Source organism: Neolamprologus multifasciatus, chromosome 20 (genome assembly GCF_963576455.1).
Source record: "Neolamprologus multifasciatus chromosome 20, fNeoMul1.2, whole genome shotgun sequence".
NCBI classification, from domain to species: domain Eukaryota; kingdom Metazoa; phylum Chordata; class Actinopteri; order Cichliformes; family Cichlidae; genus Neolamprologus; species Neolamprologus multifasciatus.
The window spans coordinates 9195976-9220081 of NC_140458.1; the positions used below are offsets into that span (position 1 = coordinate 9195976).

General features: G+C 39.8%; 4 protein-coding genes across 10 annotated transcripts in view; 2 read left to right on the plus strand and 2 right to left on the minus strand.

The window, feature by feature from the left end:
- Positions 1–63: 63 nt before the first annotated feature.
- Positions 64–4499, minus strand: timm17b (translocase of inner mitochondrial membrane 17 homolog B (yeast)). The gene is made up of 6 exons (XM_085147222.1): positions 4390–4499; positions 3013–3112; positions 2865–2928; positions 2605–2733; positions 2310–2420; positions 64–1003 (listed from the first exon to the last, which is right to left on the minus strand). The coding sequence occupies exons 1-6, from the start codon at positions 4413–4415 to the stop codon at positions 918–920; spliced, it is 516 nt and encodes a 171-aa protein (XP_085003348.1). The 5' UTR covers positions 4416–4499; the 3' UTR covers positions 64–917.
- On the plus strand, positions 4450–8084 carry pqbp1 (polyglutamine binding protein 1). 3 transcript variants are annotated; one of them, XM_085147221.1, is made up of 7 exons: positions 4450–4545; positions 5826–5893; positions 6005–6116; positions 6348–6448; positions 6619–6831; positions 6915–6972; positions 7895–8084. In XM_085147221.1, the coding sequence occupies exons 2-7, from the start codon at positions 5827–5829 to the stop codon at positions 8043–8045; spliced, it is 702 nt and encodes a 233-aa protein (XP_085003347.1). In that variant the 5' UTR covers positions 4450–4545; position 5826; the 3' UTR covers positions 8046–8084. The 3 variants fall into 3 exon arrangements, with proteins under 3 accessions (XP_085003347.1, XP_085003344.1, XP_085003346.1); XM_085147218.1 differs by having other exon boundaries at positions 6915–8084; XM_085147220.1 differs by having other exon boundaries at positions 6622–6831; positions 6915–8084.
- gpkow (G patch domain and KOW motifs) lies at positions 7761–22452 on the minus strand. The gene is made up of 11 exons (XM_085147217.1): positions 22198–22452; positions 21825–21994; positions 21602–21744; positions 18938–19044; positions 18418–18622; positions 17117–17249; positions 16528–16717; positions 16271–16391; positions 14598–14667; positions 8728–8813; positions 7761–8642 (listed from the first exon to the last, which is right to left on the minus strand). The coding sequence occupies exons 1-11, from the start codon at positions 22395–22397 to the stop codon at positions 8511–8513; spliced, it is 1557 nt and encodes a 518-aa protein (XP_085003343.1). The 5' UTR covers positions 22398–22452; the 3' UTR covers positions 7761–8510.
- Positions 22453–23000: 548 nt separating this feature from the next.
- Positions 23001–24106, plus strand: part of magixb (MAGI family member, X-linked b) — a 51134-nt gene continuing 50028 nt past the window's right edge. For 2 of the 5 annotated variants that reach the window (XM_085147212.1, XM_085147214.1), the window contains exon 1: positions 23639–24100. In XM_085147212.1, the coding sequence (XP_085003338.1) occupies positions 24018–24100 (83 nt within the window). In that variant the 5' untranslated portion in view covers positions 23639–24017. Of the gene's footprint in view, positions 23563–23638; positions 24101–24106 lie in introns of those variants that run through there. The other 3 variants (XM_085147209.1, XM_085147213.1, XM_085147210.1) reach the window with 2 other exon arrangements.

The window sequence follows — 24106 nt, forward strand, 5'->3', positions numbered from 1 at the left end:
AAAAATATTCATCACATTACCTGAAAAAGAAGTCACAACCGTGAAAACAAACAATCGATCACATTTTTAAAGATCATCTGAAGCTTTATTATTGTTAGGAACATTGTTCACAGTACGTTTATTACAATAAATATTTGCTGACAGTTTGTAACCAGATCGATTTGATAGAATTTTTTGTGGATGGTGCTAATTTCAGGAAATGAGAGACTTTCAGGTTTTTAAAAAGTGCTTTGTTGCTTTATCCAGCAATTAAAGTGACAAATGGTGCACAGATAACAGACTAGACAAACACTTATAATCAACAAAAACTATTTTTTTAAAAAAGGGTTTGCTGAGTTTCAACAAAAAAACCCTGAAATGTCCTTTGAACTGACTTTAACACCTCACAGGCAAATAAATATTAACGTTGATATTTGAATAAATATCTTTCTAATGCAAAACTTTAAAGATGTGCAGTTTTCTTACTTTAACTTTCTGCCTTTCAGTCATTAAAATACATAATCGGCCCAAGTATAAGATCTTTGGAAGCATAAAGCAGTTTTTGGATAAAACTTATTTGGTTGCTTGAGCATTGTCCCCAACTCTCAGCAAGAATATAAATGAGCTGAAAGTTATTTATTTTAATTGATACGCGTTGCTATAATAACTAATTTAATTTACTATGTGGTTTTGAGAACTACACATTGAACAAAATAACCATAAATATTGAAAACGTTGATTTTTCAGGTTGTGCAAACATGAGGAAATTATTATCATTTACTCATAAATAACTGAAACAGTAATTTGTCCCTGAGGTATCTATTAGCATCCAGTAGGGACCAGTATCTCCACCTCTTGGTCATCCTGGTAGATGCTGTTCATGTGCTGGCATTCCTGTTATGCTTTTGGTTGTCCACAGCTTCAGTCCTGAACCTTCTCTACTGAAACTGCCCCCTTTGCCCCTGATGTTGATGATCTCCATCCTTTGGTGGTAACTGACTAGGGTCGTCTGCAAAGGGAATTGCTGGAGAAATCAAGGAAGAAGACACAACAAAGTCAGTTTTTCATGCTTCACTGGCATGTAATCAATATATAACCCATGTTTCCCTCAGAAATATTTATATGAATATTACTACTGTCTAGGTCTGCTGTGCATTCAGGCTTTTTGGTTTCGTAGCCTTTCCTCAGCTCATCACTGTCAGGGACTTGGATCTGAGCTACCTATGGTCCCTGAGCAGTTATGGACTTGTCTTATATTATATGTGTTTTTGGTGTTGCTGTCCCTTGTTCTCCCTGCTTGCAGGTATATGTGGGTGTGTGTGTGGATGCAGGTGTATCTGGGAGCACCTGTTTACAGGCACCTTCAGGCCTGGTGGGTGTGCCAGGTGGTTGGCCCCACCTGAAGACCTTCACACACCTGCAGCTGATCAAGCCTCGTCAGAGGAGCTGCTTAAGAGTGTGATGGAGCTCTATCCGATGCTGGATCATTGCGTGACTTCACGTTAGTCTCTCGGCCAGTTAGTACGGTTAGTCCGCATTGTGCGTGTCTTACGGCTGCCTCTTTGCTATTTCCGCAGGAGAAACGTGGAGACGAGAGGGAAGCGAGCACGGGGTGCTCAGACACTGAGGAGCGGAGACAAGGAACACTAGCACTGGGAAGAGGACATGTCACGGGAGTCAGGAACGCGCTGAGGATTTATTGTTATTGTCCATTCACTGTAAATAAACGCACTGCTTGCATTCAGAGCTCCGCGCATAGGTCCTCCTTTTCCTCACATCCCCACGGTTGGCCAACATCAACCGTGACAATCTCATCCAAAATAAGACATGTCTCAGCAGGAAATCTAACTTGAGCTGTGCTGGAGGCAACCTGATGTTCATACATTTGTCTGGTGATTCATAGCAACACTAAAAACAAAAACGATTTTAATAGTCTCACATTCTTCAAAATTTTTTATAAGTTGTTATATCATTAACATTGTGAGAAATTGTGTTGTTGGGAAAAACGAATCAAACAGGAAACACAAATTAAACTGCACAATACTTTGAGAGAGTGGATGATTTTCCTCAGGTTCTTTAAAACATTTTGATAGAAACAAAAAAATGCTACGAGTGTGGCGAGGGTGAGTAAAAATGGGACCAGTGAGATGAAAAATGTTGCTCTATGCCGAAGTCCAGCCATAATTCTGTCAAACTGAGGAGTGGACACCAGTACAGGGGTATAAAACCACTCACACATTTAATCATGTGACATTTTGCTAAACTACGGATAAATCATTGGTTCTGCCCAGTTTAAATATCATTTCTGAAACATATTTAACTTCACTCACGGTTCTGAAACTGCTGTGCTGTGTATCTGGTTAGGAGAATCCCAAAACCCTCAATGAGAGCGAGCAAAATTCCCCCCATCATTGCAGAGCCCATCATTGTTAGAGGTCCACCTGGAGAAAAATGCAATATTCAGTGAGTCACGCTAATTATCCCAATGTAGAAACCCAATTCCAAAAAATTTGGAATTTTGTTTACGTTTTACACAGCGTGCCAACTTTTTCAGAATTGGGGCTGTATTTACTGACACAGAGACACAGTGGTGTATTGTTTCTTTTGAGCTAATGAGCTCCTTACTGCGTGCTGCTAGGATGGCTCCAGTCAGCGCACCACTGGTTATAGAGTTCCAAGGATCCTCTTTCCCTCTCAGACGAACCAAACCACAGTCAATTGTGGAAAAGAGCCCTCCCCAAACAGCAAAGCTACCTGCAACATAAGAAGTAACCAGACTTCAGCTACTTTTATGAAGCTAACTGTACCTAAACAATTTAATCTACACAAAAAATGGTATATTACTAACTAACTGCCATGTGTAACAAAAAACAGGAACTGCTCACCTCCAATCTGTGGAGCTCTAACTCTCACTGCTTTTGCACTCCCTTTCAGCCTGTGTCCGACACCCTGAAATATTAGAGCTCAGTTGAATTCTGCTTTTAACAACCTGACAAGCCAGAGAACAAACAAAAACCTGTGTTTTGAACTCACAGCAGGGGCATTTCGAAAGCCCTTGACCGCCTGGAACACCCCTCCTCCAATTGCACCCATTGTGAAAGCACCTCCACAGTCATCCACTATCCTCCAGGGGCTGCGTTAAGAGAGAAATGGATATCTATGTGATAGGAAAACTGACAATGGAGATATATCTGACAACTAACATCCAGTTCATATACAAAATGCAGAAGTTATCTATCGGGGTCTGGATGAAGCCGAAGACAATATGGGCACAGTTCTGGCTGAGAAATGTATATTACCTGTGGATGAAGAACTAGTTCCTTAAAGCCACACAAATAACTAAATACTCACCTCTGAGTTATGTTTGTGTTATAAAACATATCAAACATCATAAATGAATATGTCAAACAGTTGCGAATGAACTAATGAGGTGTGGAGAAGGGAAATGACAATTTAGTATTCTCCTGCCAAAGCCCAGCTGCTTTGAGGTTTGATATGTTGTCCATTCAGAGATGCTATACTGCACACTTCAGTTGTAAGGAGTGGTTATTTGAGTTACTGCTGCCTTCAGTTCAAAGCAGTCTGGCCACTCTCATCTGATCTCCGACATCAACAAAGCTTTTTCAACCATATAACTGTTGCTCACTGGATATTTTCTCTTTTTCACGCTGTTCTCTGTAAAACCCTAGAAATTATTTTGTGGGGAAAAGGCTGTAGTTAAACAGTTTCGGGAATACTCAAAAGATCGGCCATTCTAGCAAAAACAATCATGTGATGTTCAAAATCAATAAAAATCGGCTGTTTGAACTTCTCCAGCCTGAACTTCAGCAATGCGTCATGACCATGTCCAAATGCCTAAATGCACTAAGTTGTTGCCAAGTGACAGAATGTAGGGTTACATTAATCAGTAGGTGGACAGGTATGCCTAATGAAGTGGCCGATATCTGGATTCTTTATCCCGTTCCTTTGAACTCTGTCATTAAAGTTTGACTTGTAGGGGATCAACCTTGGCTCGAGGTGTGTCTTAACTTGATAAATAAATAAATAAATAAATAAATAAATAAATAAATAAATAAATAAATAAATAAATAAACTTCATGTACTGCCTGTTTGGAACCAGATTAATCCACCCTGAACTATTTTTAATTTCTATCCTAACTCCAGTTGTCACTTAAAAACAGCGACATTTTCAGATAAAGGTGACTCTACCAGCTTATTGTGTGTACAGAGGGCGCCTCCATATAACTTCTTTATCTTTTTTATATGCCTTTAATAAGCAGGCCGCAACAACCACAGAGCCTTTCTGCTCACTCTCACATCAAAGCTGAGTATGAAATTTATAAAAGTCAACACTTGACTCCAACTTAATTAGTTCTAAAATACAAAAAAACGCTTAAAATCGAATCTTACCAGGGCTCTCGGGCATACTCCTCCATGTCTGTTTACGTCGTCGTCTTTGTCGAGAGGACGTGATTACGTCATCATTAAGCGCGCCGTGTATGCTGTTTTGGAAAGAGGTATCGTTAGCTTGACGATAAAAAAGGGCCACCTTTTTTTTTAAAAAAGGTAAGAATTTAATTATTTCTTGTTGTTCAGTCTTTTGAAGTAAAGGGTAACATTTGTGTTTGTGTGGTGTGGATGCTTTTTGGAGACGCATAGTTTTGTTTATTGCGTTAATCTTACATCTGCAGCCACGGATGCACCGCAAGCGTGTTAGTTTCTCGTTAAAGGAAACAGTTCGTATTGTACATGGTACAAATAATCACAAAGAAAAAATATATATATGTATGTGCATATATGTAAATACATATATGCACATGCACATACACATAAGATAAGGAGCTAGCAAAGTTTTACCTGGGATTCGCGCACGATGGCCATATAACCTAAGAAACTGATTTCTTTATTAGGATTATGGAGTTACTTTAATTTTTATGAGCAGATTACTTTAAATGATGACAGGACACATAACAGTTCAGGAGTTTAGCCATTCTCAGACCTCCCAGGATACATGCTTTAAACTACAATTCAGGATCATCATTGTGATATCGACATCAAAACAGCCAGCAGTAATTTATTGCAGGAAATACTGGTCTACAGATGTGACAAGTCTGCTGCAAAAATGTGGTTCTGGGCAGTGTTACAGCTGCTTTTGATAGAATTATTACAGTAAAGGCTTAATCTCCGCTTATCAGAAAACAAGAAATGTCCCAGAAAAAAATGGACAAAACAAAATAATGATAATAATAATAAGAAGAAGATTAAGAATAAAAAAAACAGGTAAATATGGGAACTGTTTCAAAACCAAGTGCTCAGTAAAGTGTGAAATGAATGGTGGACCAAAAATATTAAACATAATTGATGAAAGATGAAGTCCATGGTGGAGAGTCTGCTGCTGGTCCTTAGAGGTGCGTGGCATGTGCTCACAGCAGATCTTCTTCCTCTGCTCTGGTAAAAAAATAAAAATAAAAAATAATAATTAAAGACTTGTGTCTAATATATAAAATTGCCCATGAAAGTAATGAAACCATTACAAAATGTGCTTATATTAAAGATCACTAAACTATATAATGGTGGTAATCATGTGCATTTTACTTTATGGCCACATGTGACTCAGTGGTTTGTGTGTAAATGATGAGTTTCTATATGTCCTAATTAATCAAAGGGTACATATTATTGAAAGTAAATGATATGTATTATATTATCTGATTTATGACAGATCTAAGACTATTTTGATACTGTGTAATAATGTGCTATGAGCATTTGTTCTGCAACTGTTATTTTGGTACCCCAAGTGAATTTCAGCCATAATATGAACAGAGTTTCACATGGACTCCGTCTTTCAGGATGCCTTTACCTCCAGCACTGCTGGCCCGATTGGCCAAGAGAGGGATTGTTAAACCAACAGAGCAAGGTAGTGGAACAGATTTCATATTCGGGTCTCTACCCTTCGTGAATTTCTCCTTATGTTTTGTGCTTTTTTTCCATGCCTTTTTAAAACCCTTTTCCCCTTCAATTAATCCAGGGGCAGATGAGGAGATTATTGCTGAAGATTATGATGACAACAATGTAGATTATGAAGCCACCAGAGTGGAGAATCTACCACCAAACTGGTACAAAGTGTTTGACTCTGCTTGGTATGTACACTTGATATACTATACTTTAATTCAAAATGATTGTTATAAACTTCACAATCAGAATGCGCTTATTACTTTTTCTTTCTTGTTTCTCATTTTATTCTTGAGAAGTCCTTGAACATTATAACTACTGTCATGGAGAGCTAAAGTGTATTTTTAAACTGTTAAGTAAGTTTTATTTAATTTAGTGGTTGCAATATTAATCGCTAATGTTTTCTATTCCTTACACAGTGGTCTTCCTTATTACTGGAATGTCGAGACAGATATGGTTGCCTGGTTATCCCCAAATGACCCATCTGCAATAATAACAAAACCTGCCAAGAAAATAAGAGGTATGCTTTTATTCAGCCTCTATAATGTAATGTTTTCAAGAGGCACACATTTCAGTTCTGTTACAGTTGACGTGTGCTACTTTGCATGTACAACCTCAGAATACAGTTTGCTTTTGACAGATTTCAGCCATGGCTAATCTTGTGATCCTTGCCTTAACTTGTGTTTTTAGTAGAAGGAGGAGATGAAAAAGGCGAGAAGCAAGTTGAGAAACCAGACAGAGACAGGGACAGAGAACGACACAGAGACCGGGATCGGGAAAGGGATCGAGATCGGGAAAGGGACAGGGAAAGGGACCGGGACAGAGAGCGTGATGATGGGAGGGACAGAGACAGAAGAAAGCAGAGAAGAGATGAGGCAGCACCATACAGTCGAAGCAAAAAAGGTAATGTTTACATCCGATTCATTACATGTTTACACATCAGCGACTTTCACGATTGAATATTGAACACTTAATATTTTTTACAGGTAGAAAAGATGATGAGATGGACCCCATGGATCCAAGTGCTTACTCTGATGCTCCAAGGTACAGTACAGATGGTCACCTCGATATAAGCTATATACAGGTCGTTCTCTGGTATTCTGATTTTGCCAGAATCATTGTGTTGCACTTGTTGAAAAATAGTTATGAGAGACAGACCAAATCAATTCCCACCATGCATTTTTATCTTAGACGTAAGAACTAAACCCTCACATAGCACAGGTACAGTTTTTGAGCGTGTCCTCTCAAAATTCAAAATGGTAATCAGCATAGCTGATATCCCTGGTTTAGGGAGCTCACATAAATCTACATTTCATGCGAGGCACAAAACCTCAACAAGAGGCAGATTTTATTGCAGTAGCATATTGTTCATAGTGAACTGGATTAGTTTTCCTCTCATTTTCATAAAAGATATTCTTAATATTTGACCAAATTTGACCAGCTTTTATCACAACTCACTTATTCCCTTGAGCATAAAATAAAGACTTGCAGAAAGGCCTCGTATCCTTATGAGTTCTGAGCCCTCAAAGCAGGAACATGTGTGAACACTGGGAAGGGGCCATACACTTTATTTTTTTAAACAGCATTTTGACTTGGCATGTCAGAGAAAGCACAGGTATAAAAACAACTCAAAGAACTACTTCAGCACGCTAGTTTCATGATCCTTGTATGTGCAGCCAGTCTTATTGTAGCTGTAAATGCAACATACTGTAGCCATCATTAACTAAATTTACCTCACTTGCAGTTTTCCTGCCACCATGAGCCAAATTGTCTGCTGTGGAAATGTCTATTAAAGATCTACACCTCCAGGGTTTCTGTTTAAAATATTCCTAAGACCAAGCTGAGATTGTCATTGCAATTTGATCAAGGTTGTTTTCTCAGGCTTGACAAAACCCCTTTTCAGACACAGAAGACATTGTAGTGCTGATTACAAATGCAGTTAACACAAACGTATTCATTTTTGCAGGGGGTCGTGGTCAAGTGGACTGCCCAAACGTAATGAAGCAAAAACGGGTGCAGACACCACAGCAGCGGGGCCTCTCTTCCAGCAGCGTCCGTACCCGAGTCCAGGAGCTGTTCTTCGGGCTAACGCAGCAAACCAAATACCCAAGGAGTAAAAGCAAATACTACGAAGACAGCAACTTAAAACCCACAACTCTACAGTTGGTCTTCATTATGCTCACATGCTAAACATCATAGTTTGACAGGCTTTTCTTTTCATTGTGAAATGTGTACATGTCAGAAATCAAGGGCTGAACTTTTTTGGACAGCTTCTCTATTCATACTCCTGCCGTGTAGAGCATTTGTAAATATGTTTTTATATGACCCAAAGGTTCACTTCTCGTTACTAGACCCATCAGTGAACATGATAATAAACTTAAGACTACTGTGAAAATTATCTGTTGCAGCTTTTTCTCAATTGTTGCATTGCCATATGTACAAGGAAAAAAAATCTCGACAAGTTTTTATTACAAAATTGCAATCTTTTAAAATCCATAATACTTGAATAATAATAAAAAAAACCCCAGCTCGGATGAAGTCGATGGAAAAAGGACAGTGAATATTACAGTAAACATCAGAAATCAGTGGTCTGCTGCTGCCCCAACATAGTGACAAATGGAGTCATAGTCCAATGTGAACACTTTATCCTCGTATCTGTCGAGCTGGACCATCGCTCTGCACTTGTTCTTGTCCCGCTGAAGAATACGGCCAACCTGAATCAGGTGGGAATATAGTGATCAGCATTAGCTAATCAGATTTAAACAAATATATATAAAGCAGTGAGGTTACTTTGCTCACCTTTCCCTTGTGCTCACCCAGTACCACCATTACAGAATCATATTCACTTTTTGGGACAATAGTTTCCAGCATGTCCTGCTTCACATCTGCCACAGGAAAAGAAAAAAGAAACGCTGGGTCATTCATTGAAGAATTTCTACAGTAATACCAACTAGGCAGCACTCAGGAGTAGAGCCAGCAGATTCTGACATTTACAGTGGCTTGCAAAAGTAATCGGCCCCCTTGAACATTTCCACATTTTGTCACATTACAGCCACAAACATGAATCAATTGTATTGGAATTCCACGTGAAAGACCAACACAAAGTGGTGTACACGTGAGAAGTGGAACGGAAATCATACATGATTCCAAACATTTTTTTTTTACAAATAAATAACTGCAAAGTGGGGTATTCAGTCCCCCGAGTCAATACTTTGTAGAACCACCTTTTGCTGCAATTACAGCTGCCAGTCTTTTAGGGTCTGTCTCTACCAGCTTTGCACATCTAGAGACTGAAATCGTTGCCCATTCTTCTTTGCAAAACAGCTCCAGCTCAGTCAGATTAGATGGACAGCGTTTGTGAACAGCAGTTTTCAGATCTTGCCACAGATTCTTGATTGGATTTAGATCTGGACTTTGACTGGGCCATTCTAACACATGGATATGTTTTGTTTTAAACCATTCCATTGTTGCCCTGGCTTTATGTTTAGGATCGTTGTCCTGCTGGAAGATGAATCTCCGCCCCAGTCTCAAGTATTTTGCAGACTCCAAGAGGTTTTCTTCCAAGATTGCCCTGTATTTGGCTCCATCTTCCCATCAACTCTGACCAGCTTCCCTGTCCCTGCTGAAGAGAAGCACCCGCAGAGCATGATGCTGCCACCACCATATTTGACAGTGGGGATGGTGTGTTCAGACTGATGTGCAGTGTTAGTTTTCCGCCACACATAGCGTTTTGCATTTTGGCCAAAAAGTTCAATTTTGGTCTCATCTGACCAGAGCACCTTCTTCCACGTTTGCTGTGTCCCCCACATGGCTTGTGACAAACTGCAAACGGGACTTCTTATGGTTTTCTGTTAACAATGGCTTTCTTCTTGCCACTCTTCCATAAAGGCCAATTTTGTGCAGTGCACGACTAATAGTTGTCCTATGGACAGATTCCTCCACCTGAGCTGTAGATCTCTGCATCTCTCTGAGTCACCATGGGCCTCTTGGCTGCATTTCTGATCAGCGCTCTCCTTGTTCGGCCTGTGAGTTCAGGTGGACGGCCTTGTCTTGGTAGGTTTACAGTTGTGCCACACTCCTTCCATTTCTGAATGATCGCTTAAACAGTGCTCCGTGGGATGTTTAAGGCTTGGGGAATCTTTTTGTAGCCTAAGCGTGCTTTAAACTTTTCAATAACTTTATCCCTGACCTGTCTGGTGTGTTCTTTGGACTTCATGGTGTTGTTGTTCCCAGTATTCTCTTGCCGGGCTCACACTGTGCGATTTTGTCAGTCGCGCGATTCAGCTCCTGCTCAAACTGTACGATTGACTCGCAGGGGTTAGAAGTTCGTAGGTCACGATGCAGGGTCTCACACTGTGCGTCCATAAAATTAAGGTTATAACAGAAATTCTGTCGTTCGCTCTCCCTCTTTCACTCACACAGACACGCACACCACCGCCATCAACTTTGCTAAATTGCTAATGAAAAACATTGATCAGGCAGCTGTGATTGAGCAGCAGTGTCTATCCAACTATTTTCACGTTGTTGTGGTCGTGATAATTTTGTGAGGCCACATCGAAAAGGCTCGGATGAGCTTTCCAAAGTTCTACAAGTGCCTCCATCGCTTGTGTCCAGTGTTGCCAACTCCTCAGTAAGGAAAATCGCTATTGGTTGTCCTAAAAGTCGCTAGAAGTCGCTAAATGACGTCATCACCTAATTTGCATAATTGGTCATGCTAATGTAATTGTAACCTACGCTGCTGGAGAGAGAAATAACATCGTGGACGAGACATAAAGTGAGCAAAAAAAGTCCTATATGCATTTAGAATTTATTTAGAACTACAAATTAAATTTCTTTTAGCAATTATTGTTTCTTCTAATGTCACAATTCCAACCCTGCTCCTTTACCCGGGCTTGGACCGGCATAAGTGACCCAAAATAGGCACTCTGGTGGAGTTACTTTGTGTGTGTGTGTGTGTTTATAAGTAGTTTTAAACCTGATCCACAAAACAGCATAAGAGTAAAAGAAGAACTGACTGCGTTACAGCACCCGCTGCTTGTTGAGAGTAAAAGCGATATGCGCTTTCACGTCTTTTTTTAGCGACTTTTTTTTAGAACAAAAGTCGCTAGGGGGTCTGAAAAGTCGCTAGATATAGCGACAAAGTCGCTAAGTTGGCAACACTGCTTGTGTCCAGATCACACGCTGCACTGCCGTGCTGCGCAGTCTTTTTCGCTGACATTTGTGTTTGCGCGTGCGCAGTGTGAGAAACTGCGACCAAGCGATTGATGATCGGGAGCTGGTCGTGAGGTGTTAATCGCTTCGTTACCCCACGTATACTCAGTGTTGGGACTAACGCGTTATTAAGTAACGCGTTACAGTAACTACGTTATTATTGTGGTAACGAGCACGGTAACTAGTTATTATGCCAAAATCAGGAACGCGTTAGTCGTTACTGGGATTTAGATAGGGTCGTTACTCGTTACTTCGTGTGGTGGCTATCGCGGAGCTTCCACAGATTCAGTAACATTAGCAAGTGGTGGAGGCAGCAGGTGGATGAGGGAAAGGGGACGCAGAAGGAAAAGAGACCCGAGGCAGCCGCCGGTCCAAGTGTGAACTGAACTTCAGGTAAGAAGTTATGACCTGCAGTCTATCTGGGTCAGATATAAACCAAGTTTAGGTGGAGTTTATTTTCGTTATTCTGACTTTTTCCGTACTGCGTACTAGCTAGCATGACGGAGTTTCTATACAGCTGGGTGGGTGCTATGAAGTTAATGATGTTGAACTTTATTTTGTTCATAAGTTATTAGAGTTGCCAACCGTCCCGTCTGGTATTCACAGAAAATATTACGCGTTTCTTATTGAGATGAAAAGGAACAGTTTGTCCCGTAATTCAGCTACAATGAAAAAGACACAAAGCTGGAGTTATTCTGTGTTTGCTGCACAGCTGCCTCTTCTTCTTTCATTCTCCCCCTCCCTCTCCCGTTTCTACTTCAATCATGAAAACTGATCAGTGATCAGCTGATCGGCTTTTCTCTCTTGTTTGTTTATCGCCCACTTTGCGCCAGAGAGAGGAAACCAGCCGATGTGCGTTAAACAACAGCAGCACGTTTAAGCTTGATCAGGTGTTGTTATAATTTATTTAATATTAATTTCTACTATCAGCTGATGTTTGCTGGAGCCACAGCTGTAAAGCTGCTGGTCATGATGGTTTGGTTATCTGGTGAGAGGGAAACATGAAGATGAAACCAGGAGATGTCCTTACTGAATCATCAGAGCTGAACAGGTGATGGAGAAACAGGTTTACCTTTTAGGTGACATGAATGAGTTGAAGGGAAGTTATGAACTGTTTCTGAGAGACAAATAACACCAGGATCCTTTTTTTTATGTAGCTGACAGCTGGTAACTGTGCAGGGGCGGGTCTAGCAAAGTTTTTGCCAGGGGGGCCAGGTAGGGCATTAACAGGGAGAGGTGGGCACAAGGAAATACTTTTCTTTCTTATTCTCATTTAAAATATCTAGCTTTTAAAAAATAATTATCTGAATCTTACAACAAACGATTGATAGATTGATGCATATATACCATCAAACAGTGTACATCACTGTCACAACAGCGTTTGTTTTCATTCAAAGGCTTTATGATTTTTCCTATAATGGCGGGCCGGTCAGTCAAAACGCCCGGGCCGATTTTTTGTCCCAGTCCAGCCCTGTATGCAGCTCATCTGCAGTCTGGTGTTACCTACATCTTCCTATTCAGAAGGCAGAATTTCCGAGTTCTGAGTACAATCAAAGCACCACGACTGCAGTTTTTGTGTTGGATGTAAAAGGCGCACATGACGCTGTGACATAGGCTAGAATTATGGCAGCAGTCAATGACGGTCCAGGCGTGGGATTTCTCTCGTGGAAATATGCACATTATCTTTTCCTTTCTATTGGTAGGTGGCACAGTGCACTTGTGGCAAGTAAGCAAGCTAGAAGACTGGCAAAGTTATGGAAGCAACACATTAACAAGAGAATTCTGAGTAAAACCAAAGTTACTTTCCCTAGTAACTAGTTACTTTGAAAGTAACGAGTAACTTGAAGTAACTGAGTTACTTTTGATAGAAGTAACTAGTAATGTAACTAAGTTACTATTTTAAAGTAACTTACCCAACACTGCGTATACTACACGATGCACGACGCACGATGAAGGCCAAAATCGGGCCGATCGCCAAAACGGTCGCACGACTCAAAAATCGGCTCAAAATGGGCCAAAAAAATCGCACAGTGTGAGCCCGGCATTAGTCATTAGCACTCATCAGGCAATGTCTATGGGCAACTGACTGCACTCAGACCAAAAGGGGCTGAATAATTACGCACACCCCACATTGCAGTTATTTATTTGTAACAAATGTTTGGGATCATGTATGATTTTCGTTCCACTTCTCACGTTTACACCACTTTGTATTGGTCTTTCACGTGGAATTCCAATAAAGTTGATTCATGTTTGTGGCTGTAATTTGACAAAATGTGGGAAAGTTCAAGGGGGCCGAATACTTTTGCAAGCCACTGTAAGTTTGCTAATAACCAATAAGGAAAAAGAATCAAATTAATCCCCAATCTGGGAAGTCTGGTTGCCAGATTTAAATCAGCAGACCAACCTCTCAGAACAATAACCAATGCTTCCACCATAGCCAGCAGATATCTGTGGTAAGAAGTCCTGTTATTATTTTTGCAACAAATACATTTTAAAGAACAAATAAAATGTAAAATATTATTCTAACTCAAGGTTATATTTTGGCAATAACAATAATCAGTAATCCCTCCCCTTGCTCTTCAACAGGACCATTTACCTGTAAGTAATCTGCAAACAGATTCTTGTCCTGCGCCTAAAGATTCTGAACACTTTTATGCTGACATGATTTTAAAGTGACTGATTTGACATGATAGCATTGTGTAAAATTAGCTGTTGGAAAGCACAACTGCAGCAGGACAATAGGAAGTTCATTTCAAACAAAACACAGAAACAAAACTTATCATGACAGAAAAGATCTAAGTATAATCCTAACAGATTAAAACTGTACATATCTCTCAAATTAACTAACTGTAAACAGTATAGAAGACTGGTTATTCTGGAGATTCGGTCGTGCCAAAGGGGATAGTTCAACTATTTTTAAAAAATCCATATTTGCTTTGCATTGTTGAAAGTTAGCTGCGAGCACCTATACACGTTTATATTTAAATATGCAAAGGTGCAGACCTGGGAAACTTAACCTGAGGGAAAAGAAAATGAGCATTACAAATTAATCTACTGGTCAACAATTATAACTTATTCATCATTATGTGCAAAGAAATGGAAAAAAAGAGATTTAACAAACCTTCAAAAACAAATAAAGCCATACTTTTCCTTCAAATTCTAACAAAAAAAGTCATATCTGTCTATTCTTTAAACACCTCACAATAACAGTGATTAATTTATAGCTTGTTTTATACTATGTACGATATAAATATACTACATAAAAAGCTTTTTTCATGCAAATTATGAGCAGCTAAAAACACCTTAACTTGCTAGATGAATAAGGAATTCAGCAGAGACAGTGACAGCACACATTTTACACATTTCCTGACAAGCTCCAATTAGGCAACAGAAAACACGAACGCCACAGACTGAGAAAAATAACACCAAGCAAGCCCGAGATCACACTAATAACTCACCGTCTAACAGTCTTCCCTCTTCAGTTCGGCACACACAGGTAGACGGCGTCAGGACATCCTCCACTTGCATCTGCACAGACTTATTTTAAGAGCTCTGACGGAAACTGAAGGTTTGCAATTATCACAGCAACATTCTGTGGCTTTTCTGTGAATGCCGATACTTTGGTTTAAAACTAACTACAACTAATGTCTGACTCTCAAAAAAGTGAACACACTTGAAAGATAAAGTAGTTTCTGACATGCTACATGATGATAACAAAGCAGTGATTCGTCTATTTTAGCTGCTTAGGATTAAAAGTTTTCTATATAGAGTGTGAAAACTAAAAAAGGCTATTAAAAAGGGCTTTCTAGTCCTTTATTTTCACATCTAATAAAGCCATCTCTAATGCAAACTGGCACACCGCTAACAATTTAAAGGAAAATCCTGAGTCCCTAACCTTACAATGGGGGTATATCCAGCTTGTTTATGCTGTGAGGGCTATTTTTCTGTCCCTGTTGGGGATACTGCACTTAATACAAAGTTGTTCTGGGGGATTAACATTTCTATCACAGTGGGAGTGGGCTCTTCCTGGATGATAATGGCCCCATCACTGGTAAACAAGTAGTCACACTTCGATGTGTCACCAAATCTTAAACCAACTACTCATGTCATATTAGTACTCTCTAAAACCATCATCAAAGCATCAAATGGGAGAATTTATTTTCACAAGAATGATTTATGGCCCCGGTAGAATTTCAAAGACTTAGAGAGTCAGTGCAAAGTAGGCTTGAGCTGAACTGTAGGGTATTTAGAAATCCTGACAGCAGGATTTTCAATACTGTCACAGAAAAAAAAAACAACCCAAAACTAGACCATCCATTTCTATAAAGCTATCTATCATGGCATGCTGCCCAGAAACACCACCAGAGGGCAGTCTCTACCAGCAGTGGCAACTGAGCTCAGTGAGCTGTGAACAATGACAACTTCAAGTAGTAAATGGAGCAAGTCCTGAAACTCCACCTTATTGATGCAGGTGAGCAACCTAACAAAACAGAGACCACTTAGTTCTACAAGTGTCATGTTGTCCCCAGCCCAGTTTTCTAGATTAAATTACTTCCCAACTAAGTTCACGTCATAAGATGCTGTTTGTTTAATTTTCCATCCATCCATTCTGTGCCGTTTATCCTTTTCAGGGTCGCGGGGGGGGGGGGCTGGAGCCTATCCCAGCTGTCTTACGGCGAGAGGCAGGGTGCTGCCTGGACAGGTCGCCAGTCTGTCGCAAGGCTAACACAATGTTTTATTTTCCTCCTTTCTTATTTATGAATTCCCATAACAGGGAGAACGGAGAAATCAGGAATGCAGTGCCACATAGACTGCAACAGTGAGACGTGCGGGCTGGCTGTATGGCTGTAGTACATTCGTGAAATGAATAATTATTTCAATAAATTTGTATTTCTGATGTTATTTAGGAATTGTTTAGTTCGTTATACCGTTTAAGCCTGCTATTGTCAGAAAAGTTAAAAATCCCACCAAAATCTAATGAAGGCACAATGAAGCTGTGGTGGTATGTGATTCCCTATCAGCTTGCCCTTTCCTTTAATTTTTTTATCTGCCTGTAGCTTCAACACATTAAAATCTGTTAATTCAAAGCTGTTAATAACTGACATAGAAAGGTGTAATAAAGCTGGGGTACCTTTGAATTGTAGTACCTGCCCCCTTTGAACGCTTTGTCTATAAAGCGAACTTTCAGGTCTCTCTGGAGCCAGGACGGGGGAGCTGGTGGTCGCCTTGCTTCTTTCACTGGAGGCTTATCTCTACAAAACAAACAGCAGATGAACACATGTAAGCAGAGAACATGCTGTTAAAATTATAATGTAAGTAAAAAACCATCAGATAATTCACTTTAAAATGCTCATTATTGAAATATTACATCTCTTAGTGAAAATGTACCTGTCTTGACTTGATTCTCTGTGTCTCCTCTTCTTCTCGTCTTTTTCTCGATCTCTTTCTGAGGACTTGTGTTTTACTTTGTCGCCGTTACTACTCCTCTCGTTCTCCTCCCGCCTCTGACGCTCTCTCTCTTGATCCTTTCCCTTCTCTTTCTCCCTTTCCTTGTCTTTGTGGGCTTTACTGAGGCGACCTAATTGTTGGGGAAAAGCAGTATTAGATGGCATTAAAAAAAAATTTTTTTTGCAAACACAGACAACAGTACTGAAAGAGTTATTCTTCATGGCCTTTTCATTCTAGGAAAAACACTGCTGGCTAACGTAGGTACAGGCTGTGGCTAAATCTCTGTTCGGTGAAATGTCACTGAAAAGGATAAGTCTGATTCCCAGAACACTACATAACAGCAGGATCCCTTAGATATTTAATTAAAAAATTAATCTGTATTATATGTAACTACAATAGCAATACAAGTTTTTTACAAAACAGAATTTTGGTATTTAATGAAATGTCACCATATTTTAAGTGAGATTTCTTCCAATTCGTTATGCAGGAAAAAATAAAGGTCACTTTTTTAAAAGTCAGAGTTACTCACTGAGATCTTTGCTGTATTTCTCATATTCCTTGCGCTCCACCAGTTTAATGGCGTATTGGCTAATCGTCACAACCTTGCTGCCAATAGCCAACTTCACCATGACTCGAGCATTGTCTGGATCAACACCTTCTATCTACCTCAGGCAAAGAAAAATACATAGTCAGAAGTGGGTAGTACAAAACAATTACATTTCTTACAGGTTTAACGTTAGAACCTGGTGTATGTCTGCGTGCATACACGCCTGTACGTGTATGCACCTGTGTGTGATAGCCAAGAACTTTATAACAAATAACTGAAAAATATAAACAGCTGCCTCCCACAGTGAGTGGCCACTGGACAGACTCCAGCTCCACGCCTTGACTGCAGATGGGAACGATAGTCCTCGTTCTGCTCTGTGTACCGAAGCATGAACCAGTTCTCCATCTGCTGCTGGTTCTGGTTCGCTGGGGGCTTCTGCTCCAGCTTGCAGCAGATCGACAGAGCTGAACAAGGACTATATCACTACTCTAGTCCAAGATGGTGAAACTGGAGTCCTTTCAACCACGGCACACATGACTAACAAGTGAACCAGTTTTCAAACATCAAGCACTCAACTCCACTCCAGCCCCTACATGTTGCCACTGTCTGTGATTCTATATTAGGGTACACACTACATGACAAGCAGTTCCAAACTGACTAGCCTTTAATCGAAATGTGTTGCGCAGCCCTCCTCAATGAGTCTGCAGAAATACCATCTTACTATAACCGCACAAAAATGAGTTCCATGAGATTATTTCATAAATACAACCCATGATTTATACATGGTTTTGTGAAATGTCTCATAATTATTTATTTATTTTTCTTCATGATAAAATACAAATATGGTGGTAATGAAAAAGAAGACAGAGTGTGGGATTTCAGAAAATGAAATAAAATAGGTGCATGTTATAACAGGTGAAGAAGATCTCAATAATCTGACAGCAGAATAAATTGCCAAAGATGTTCGTTACAAGTTCCTGTCTCCGGTGCAGGAAGGTGAGGAAGACTCAAAGGTTGCTGTTGTATTTCTACTCTACCCCTAATTAGAATCTCTTACATTTGCTATGGAGTGAAAGGGTGTAGGGGGCGGACTTGTTAGCAGACTGAACTTGCAAAATAATTGTGAGAAGAGTATCTACAATTGAATCATACACTTGTATAGTTAAAATAAATAAATAAAAATACCCAAATGAGTCACTGAATATATTTGGCTAGTATGTCTAATACAGTCCTTGTGTGGGAAATGCTGACTTTGTTCCACACAGATTCTAGATCAACTCTACCTTGCCATAGAGATCTTTATGTGGCCCCGATTGTATCAGCACACAACCCCCGGGACCCATCACTAGCTCCTCCTCCTTTCCCCGCTCCTCGCCTGGCTTTGGGGGACGCTGATGTTTGCTGGGCTCCAGGTCCTTTACTGCCGAACGATCTGCTCCAAGACCCAATCCTTTCGGACGCAGCTGGTGCTCAATTGGCTTCACATCTCTATAGCAGTTAGGCAGGCACAGGAATAAATCAATAGACATGAATAGACATGTTCAGGTTGTAAAACAGGCTAAAGATTTAAATGCTTTACTTCTATGTAGGTGAAGAATAATGCACAGTTATTAGTTATTTTTAGTTTTATAGTCTGTGCCACTGTTGTAGGTTAATAAGAAAATCCACAGGAATTAATCTGATATGCAGCAATCATAACAGCTGCCAATTAATTGTTTGCCAGTTTACTTGCTGTTCCAGTATACATTTGAACACCACTGTGTTAAAACGTCAGTGTAGCAGAACTATCAATTTGTTACTTACTGTTTAAAGGTACGTCCTATGCCTTCCTCCTTCTTCCAACCCATCCCTTTAAGCATTGCAAGTCCATAAGCCTCAACAGGAACACGCTCATAATCTGCCTCTGTTGACTGACAAATAAATACTGCAAAATTATTTTGGAAATTAAAGCATATTATATTCAAAAATTCAGACATCACAGTCTGCATTAAAAATTCCCAACGGGCTAAACAAGGTGCTTATGTAATCTTTGACTTATAAAGCACAACAAAAATAGTTTGTTGCAGCTGACAGAGAGAAACAGCTTGTCATGCCGGTCTTACTCAGCCTTTTGGCCACAGGCTGTCAGACTCAGTCCCGGCTGACTCAGAGTCAACAGGCCGCAGCTACAGCAGCAGTAGCCCTGCTCATCTCTCTCCACTGAAGGTCTTCCTCTAAAGGGGGCTGGGAGCCCTCGCAGAGGATGCTGCATGAAAATGAGCTCAGGGGCACCATGAGCAAATTTTCCCTGACTCTCGTGTTTTGCTAGTCACATCCACAGTGACAGAGCAGATATGGGATGACAGTGAGAAGACATGTGAGGCCTTTACATGAAAAGAAACAGAGAGAGACCCAATTGGTTGCCTTTATGTCTCTGGGAGACTCTGATGCTCGCCTGCTACCAAAGTCTTACTGTAATGACAAAGTGTGTGTCGCTGTGTATGTATGCAGGGGTGTCTCCCAGTCCAGAGTCAGCACTTTCCCACACTCAAATTTCCGTCTGAGTCAAAGCAGCCAGTCTACCAGACAGTTTGCACTGTCTGGCTTTTTTATTTGCTCACTGCTTTCTAATAGATTATATTGTAGATTATACACATTTGATACAGTCATAATAGTTTCCCTTTTTTCATTATTTTTTAGCATTTCATTCAACATTTTTTTGTTTTGTTTTAAATTCAGTTTATTTTAAAAATGTTTAAACATCTTTATGTTTTTATTGGTTTCAGTGTTAGTTTTGCTTTACTTTATTTGTTTTGTTTTTGTTGTTTTAAAACAATGCAGGGTTAACTGTAAGGGCAATATAATAGGTATTTGAATATGCCTATTATATCTCAACATTGTTGAGATATAATAGGATGTGGATATAATAGGATATGGACTCATGTCCATACAGAAATCTAATGGGGACCAAAATTTCCACAGGTATGTTTTCAGGACTAATTTGACTAATTTAAGACAATTTATGTATATATTTTTCAACATGCATGGGCTATATCCCAAAACAAAACACAGAATTCATTTTGTAAGTGCAATATTGTTCCAGTTAATTGTCATATTAGAGTCAAATTTTTTAACTTTTAAGACAACTAAAGTTGTTTGTTTTTTTGTTTTTTTTAACACCTAGTTTAAATTTAATACAAGAGTTATGTATCAGTTCCTTAAATTGTCATTTCTATGGTATCCTTTCATTTCAGACTTTTCCCTGAGCAAAGACTGAAATTCAACATCTAATAAGAAGCTGTCTTTTAGGATATATCATCAGGTTTTCCATGTTCAAGCCCTTTAATGCTGTCACAATCAGGTATTAGTTTTTTGTAGTTCCAAATATACTGTGTGGCTACAGACCTGAATGTTCATTTTGATGTTTTTTTTTTAATTCCATACTGCATGTTATTTATTTATGTATTTTTTTTTTATTTATTTGCATTTTTATCCATTAATTCCATTTTCACCATTTTTTCTAAATATAAAAATTTGTTTTAAATATATTGCAAAAAAGGTGATTTCTAGAAAATTATCATCAAAACAAATAGTTCCATATTTCTACACATTTATTTATTTCATCATTTATTTTCTTAACTGTCATAGGCTGAGAGGTGGGAAACATCCTGAACATAACCTCAACTAAGCTTACACACATCTTTGAAAAGTAGCTAAAATAACCAAGAACACAGAGAACATGCAAAGTCCCAGTTAATTGTCAGGTTCAGACCCAGGACCCCTTGGTGTGAGGAAACCATTGTGCTGCCCAAATCACTCTGGAATTTTCACGTTTCTTAGTCAGTACAGTTCAGCTGTAGTAGAAACAGCTGGATATGAATAAAAACAGGCATGTCTAAAAAAGTCTGTGTAATCAGTTTTCCCTTTAGGAGTCACCAAAGTAGTTCATCGGACTTCATTCACCCTTTTCTCTGGCATCCTCTTCCGTCACACAAACCTTTATTCTTGTTCTCTAGTGTGTGCCTTTCTATTGTTTTTGTATATTGTGTATTAGTGACACTAACCTGTTAGAGTACTTGGAACTTTGTTAAGGTCCTATAATATTTAATAATATTTAATATTTATAATTTTTATGTCTTATTTTCTGTCTTTTATGTGAAGCACTTTGGTATACCGTTGGGTTTTAAATGTGCTCTATAAATAAAGTTGTATTGTATTGTATATTGTACTGACTTTCATTCCTGCCTGACGTTACCTGTCATCCTGTCCATCACCATCACAAGCACACCTCACCACTATCTCACGGTTCTCATCCATGTCCTGCACCATAGACAAGACATAGTGCAGCTTCTTGTCTATACTTCTAAACTTTGTATAAAAATAAAATTAATATTATACCCTTCAGCAGTGTATATTGGCAAGATAATACTGTGAACTTCACAGCAAATAGAATAGAATTTATGTCCTTATGTTGCTCTCCATACTTACAGATTCAGGCCTCAGGTCCACCTTTACTTGGTCTCCATCCTCAAAGCCTTCTGGCACTTTGTTTTGCATTAACAGGGGGATGGAGAGGTTTATGTTTTCTGACTTAGGGCCATTTTGCCACAGATCAAGCTGCCTCCGCGAATCTATGAACGTAAAGAGAAGTTTTAGGCGATTTGTGTTATCTAATGGTACTCACAGCCCTGCTTCCTACACATACACAAACCTTCAATGAGCTCCTTAACAGCTTGAGACTCCACAGAGTCATTGTCTTGGGTTGTGTTTTCTATTTTGCCTCCATTTTCTGAGTTCTGGCCCACTTGGTCCGGCTTGTGCCAGCGGTTCTTCTGGATCAGAGGGATGATGAGCTCCTTGGGTTTCTCACTTGGCTTTGAACTGCACCAAAGTACAAAATTAGAGCGCTGTCAGGCGGGGCCGTTTCAAAATAACAGTTTGCGTTGCTAACTGTGTCCATATAACAATTATACATAATTATTCATTGTCAAAAAGCACAGTAATTACAATGACTAGCTAAGATTAGAAACGTAACCGGTAAATGACACCGAAACGTTATGTTAGCATTAGCAGAAAAAGCCTACCTTTGCAGCTCATTTCCATGAATTCCTGTCAGGTAATCTCTGTCATCTTTCTTGGCCTGAGCGTCGCTCGTTAACGGTTTAAATTTACTAGCTGTTTTGGTGAAACCAAACGACACGGCCGCTGGTTTTCTCTCTCCCTGCTGCTCCTCCGAAGATGCTATGGGCTTGGAGGAACCCGCATCTGCTCCGTGCGACGCCATTGTTGTTTGTGAAAAAGAAAAAAAATGACGTACGCGGAAAGACTTGTGGTAGTTGTAGTTTATTCCCGGCACAAGAACGTTTTCTAGCCAGTTGAAGATTACTACATCTTCCGTCATGCGTCATAATTAAAGGTACAGAGTAGTTTTGACGGCGATGCTGTCCCTGTTTTGGGATTTTCAAAATCCACAAGGAAGAGGGAACAAATTAGACAGGAAGCAAATGTTCACAGTTCACGAATATAGTTTTCATATTTACAGATGAAAAATATATTATAATAACACGTGTCCCTGATAATGCTCAGTGCCGTGAAATTGTTTGCGTTTAATTAAAAACCAATAAGGACCGAGTAGTCATTCTAATTTGAAATATTGGGGGAATATTTAGGTAAATTTTAAGAACATATAATATTTCCAGTCGGTATTTTTTTAAACTGTAAAGTTTATAAGACTATTTCTGCATTATTTTCATAATTTTACAAGCATTTGAAATCAGTTTTCATTCGTGTTTCGAAAAGCAGTAGCCAGCGGTGTATCCGGGCTCCCATACGTCCCAAAACATACTTGCAACATCCCTGAAGGACAACCTAGATTCTCACCTTCACTAACCTCAGATTTTCATATCCATTACGAAACCACGCTTGCCAGCGCTGGATTAAATAACCTGCAGCGCAATTGTGGCTTAGAAAGTCTCCTGTTTAAATCTTGCTCTCACGCCTTTAACTCGTAAGCGAAAAGTGATGCTGCTGCTGCTGCTGCTACTGCAGGTACAAAGAGACCTAACAGGGGCGGTACTTTTAACTCTTTTATTCCCTCCCCTCCGTGCTCCTTAACTTCTCAAGATAACCTTCTCACTTGCCATTTATGCTTTCACTATTTCTATCGCTGCAAAAGTCCATTTTAGTTGCACCAGCTGCAGCCTATACCCGCACTTTCAACCGGACAGTAAAGCCTAATCTAATTTTGTCTCTCTCACTTACGCCCCGGGAGCACCGCGCCTGCAGTTCAATGACACCTCTACCCAGTCAAATCGATAGTACCGATGTTGGTCTTTTTGTTAGCTGCTGCAGTTGCATCGATCAAATAACTATGCATCCGTAAACAATTAACCTGGACCATCTCGCAAACAAGGAAGGGAGGATTTGAAGCGAGTAACGCGGACATGGAGGTAAGTCCAGCCATTATTATTGACACTTATTGCACAAGTTAAACATTTGTAACCACGTCTTTCATCCATCCTCCACGCTGGTTTGCCCACAGCAGTGCAGCAGCTGTTACAAATTATGAGCGGCCGCTGTCACATTTGGCCGACAGTGTGTGTGTGTGTGTGTGTGTTATTTTCCCTCTCTCTCCTCTCCCCTCTCTCCCTCTCTCTCTCTCTAAGATCAGCACAGCTCTCAGAGCATCACTAGTGTCCAAATATATCCCGTCAGCCGCGCACATCGTATCTGACTTTGTCTGGGATACAGTGGCAGCATCTACACATCACTGCATTCCCACACCTTTTAAAAAAAAAATATTATACACCGGACTGCTGCTGCTACTGTTACTGCCGTTGCTTTTTAACAAAGCAACTCATTTTAATTAAGTATACTGGCTTGTCATTTAACCTCAGTCGGGTCAATGTATATAGACGCGTTCAAACGGATCCTCTTTGAAAGGCTGAACTGCTTGAAGAGGATGTGTGTGTGTCAGCGGCAAGGCAGGTTAGT

Coding starts and splice junctions, on each gene's coding strand:
- timm17b (XM_085147222.1), bottom strand. CDS start 4,415: ATGGAGGAGTATGCCCGAGAGCCCTG. Junction 3,113..4,389: donor GAGTATGCCCGAGAGCCCTG/GTAAGATTCGAT, acceptor CTCTTAACGCAG/CCCCTGGAGGATAGTGGATG. Junction 2,734..2,864: donor TAGAGCTCCACAGATTGGAG/GTGAGCAGTTCC, acceptor CTTATGTTGCAG/GTAGCTTTGCTGTTTGGGGA.
- pqbp1 (XM_085147218.1), top strand. CDS start 5,827: ATGCCTTTACCTCCAGCACTGCTGGCCCGATTGGCCAAGAGAGGGATT. Junction 6,449..6,618: donor ACCTGCCAAGAAAATAAGAG/GTATGCTTTTAT, acceptor TTGTGTTTTTAG/TAGAAGGAGGAGATGAAAAA. Junction 6,832..6,914: donor ATACAGTCGAAGCAAAAAAG/GTAATGTTTACA, acceptor TATTTTTTACAG/GTAGAAAAGATGATGAGATG.
- gpkow (XM_085147217.1), bottom strand. CDS start 22,397: ATGGCGTCGCACGGAGCAGATGCGGGTTCCTCCAAGCCCATAGCATCT. Junction 16,718..17,116: donor GAAATACAGCAAAGATCTCA/GTGAGTAACTCT, acceptor CCCAACAATTAG/GTCGCCTCAGTAAAGCCCAC. Junction 8,643..8,727: donor TGGGTGAGCACAAGGGAAAG/GTGAGCAAAGTA, acceptor CACCTGATTCAG/GTTGGCCGTATTCTTCAGCG.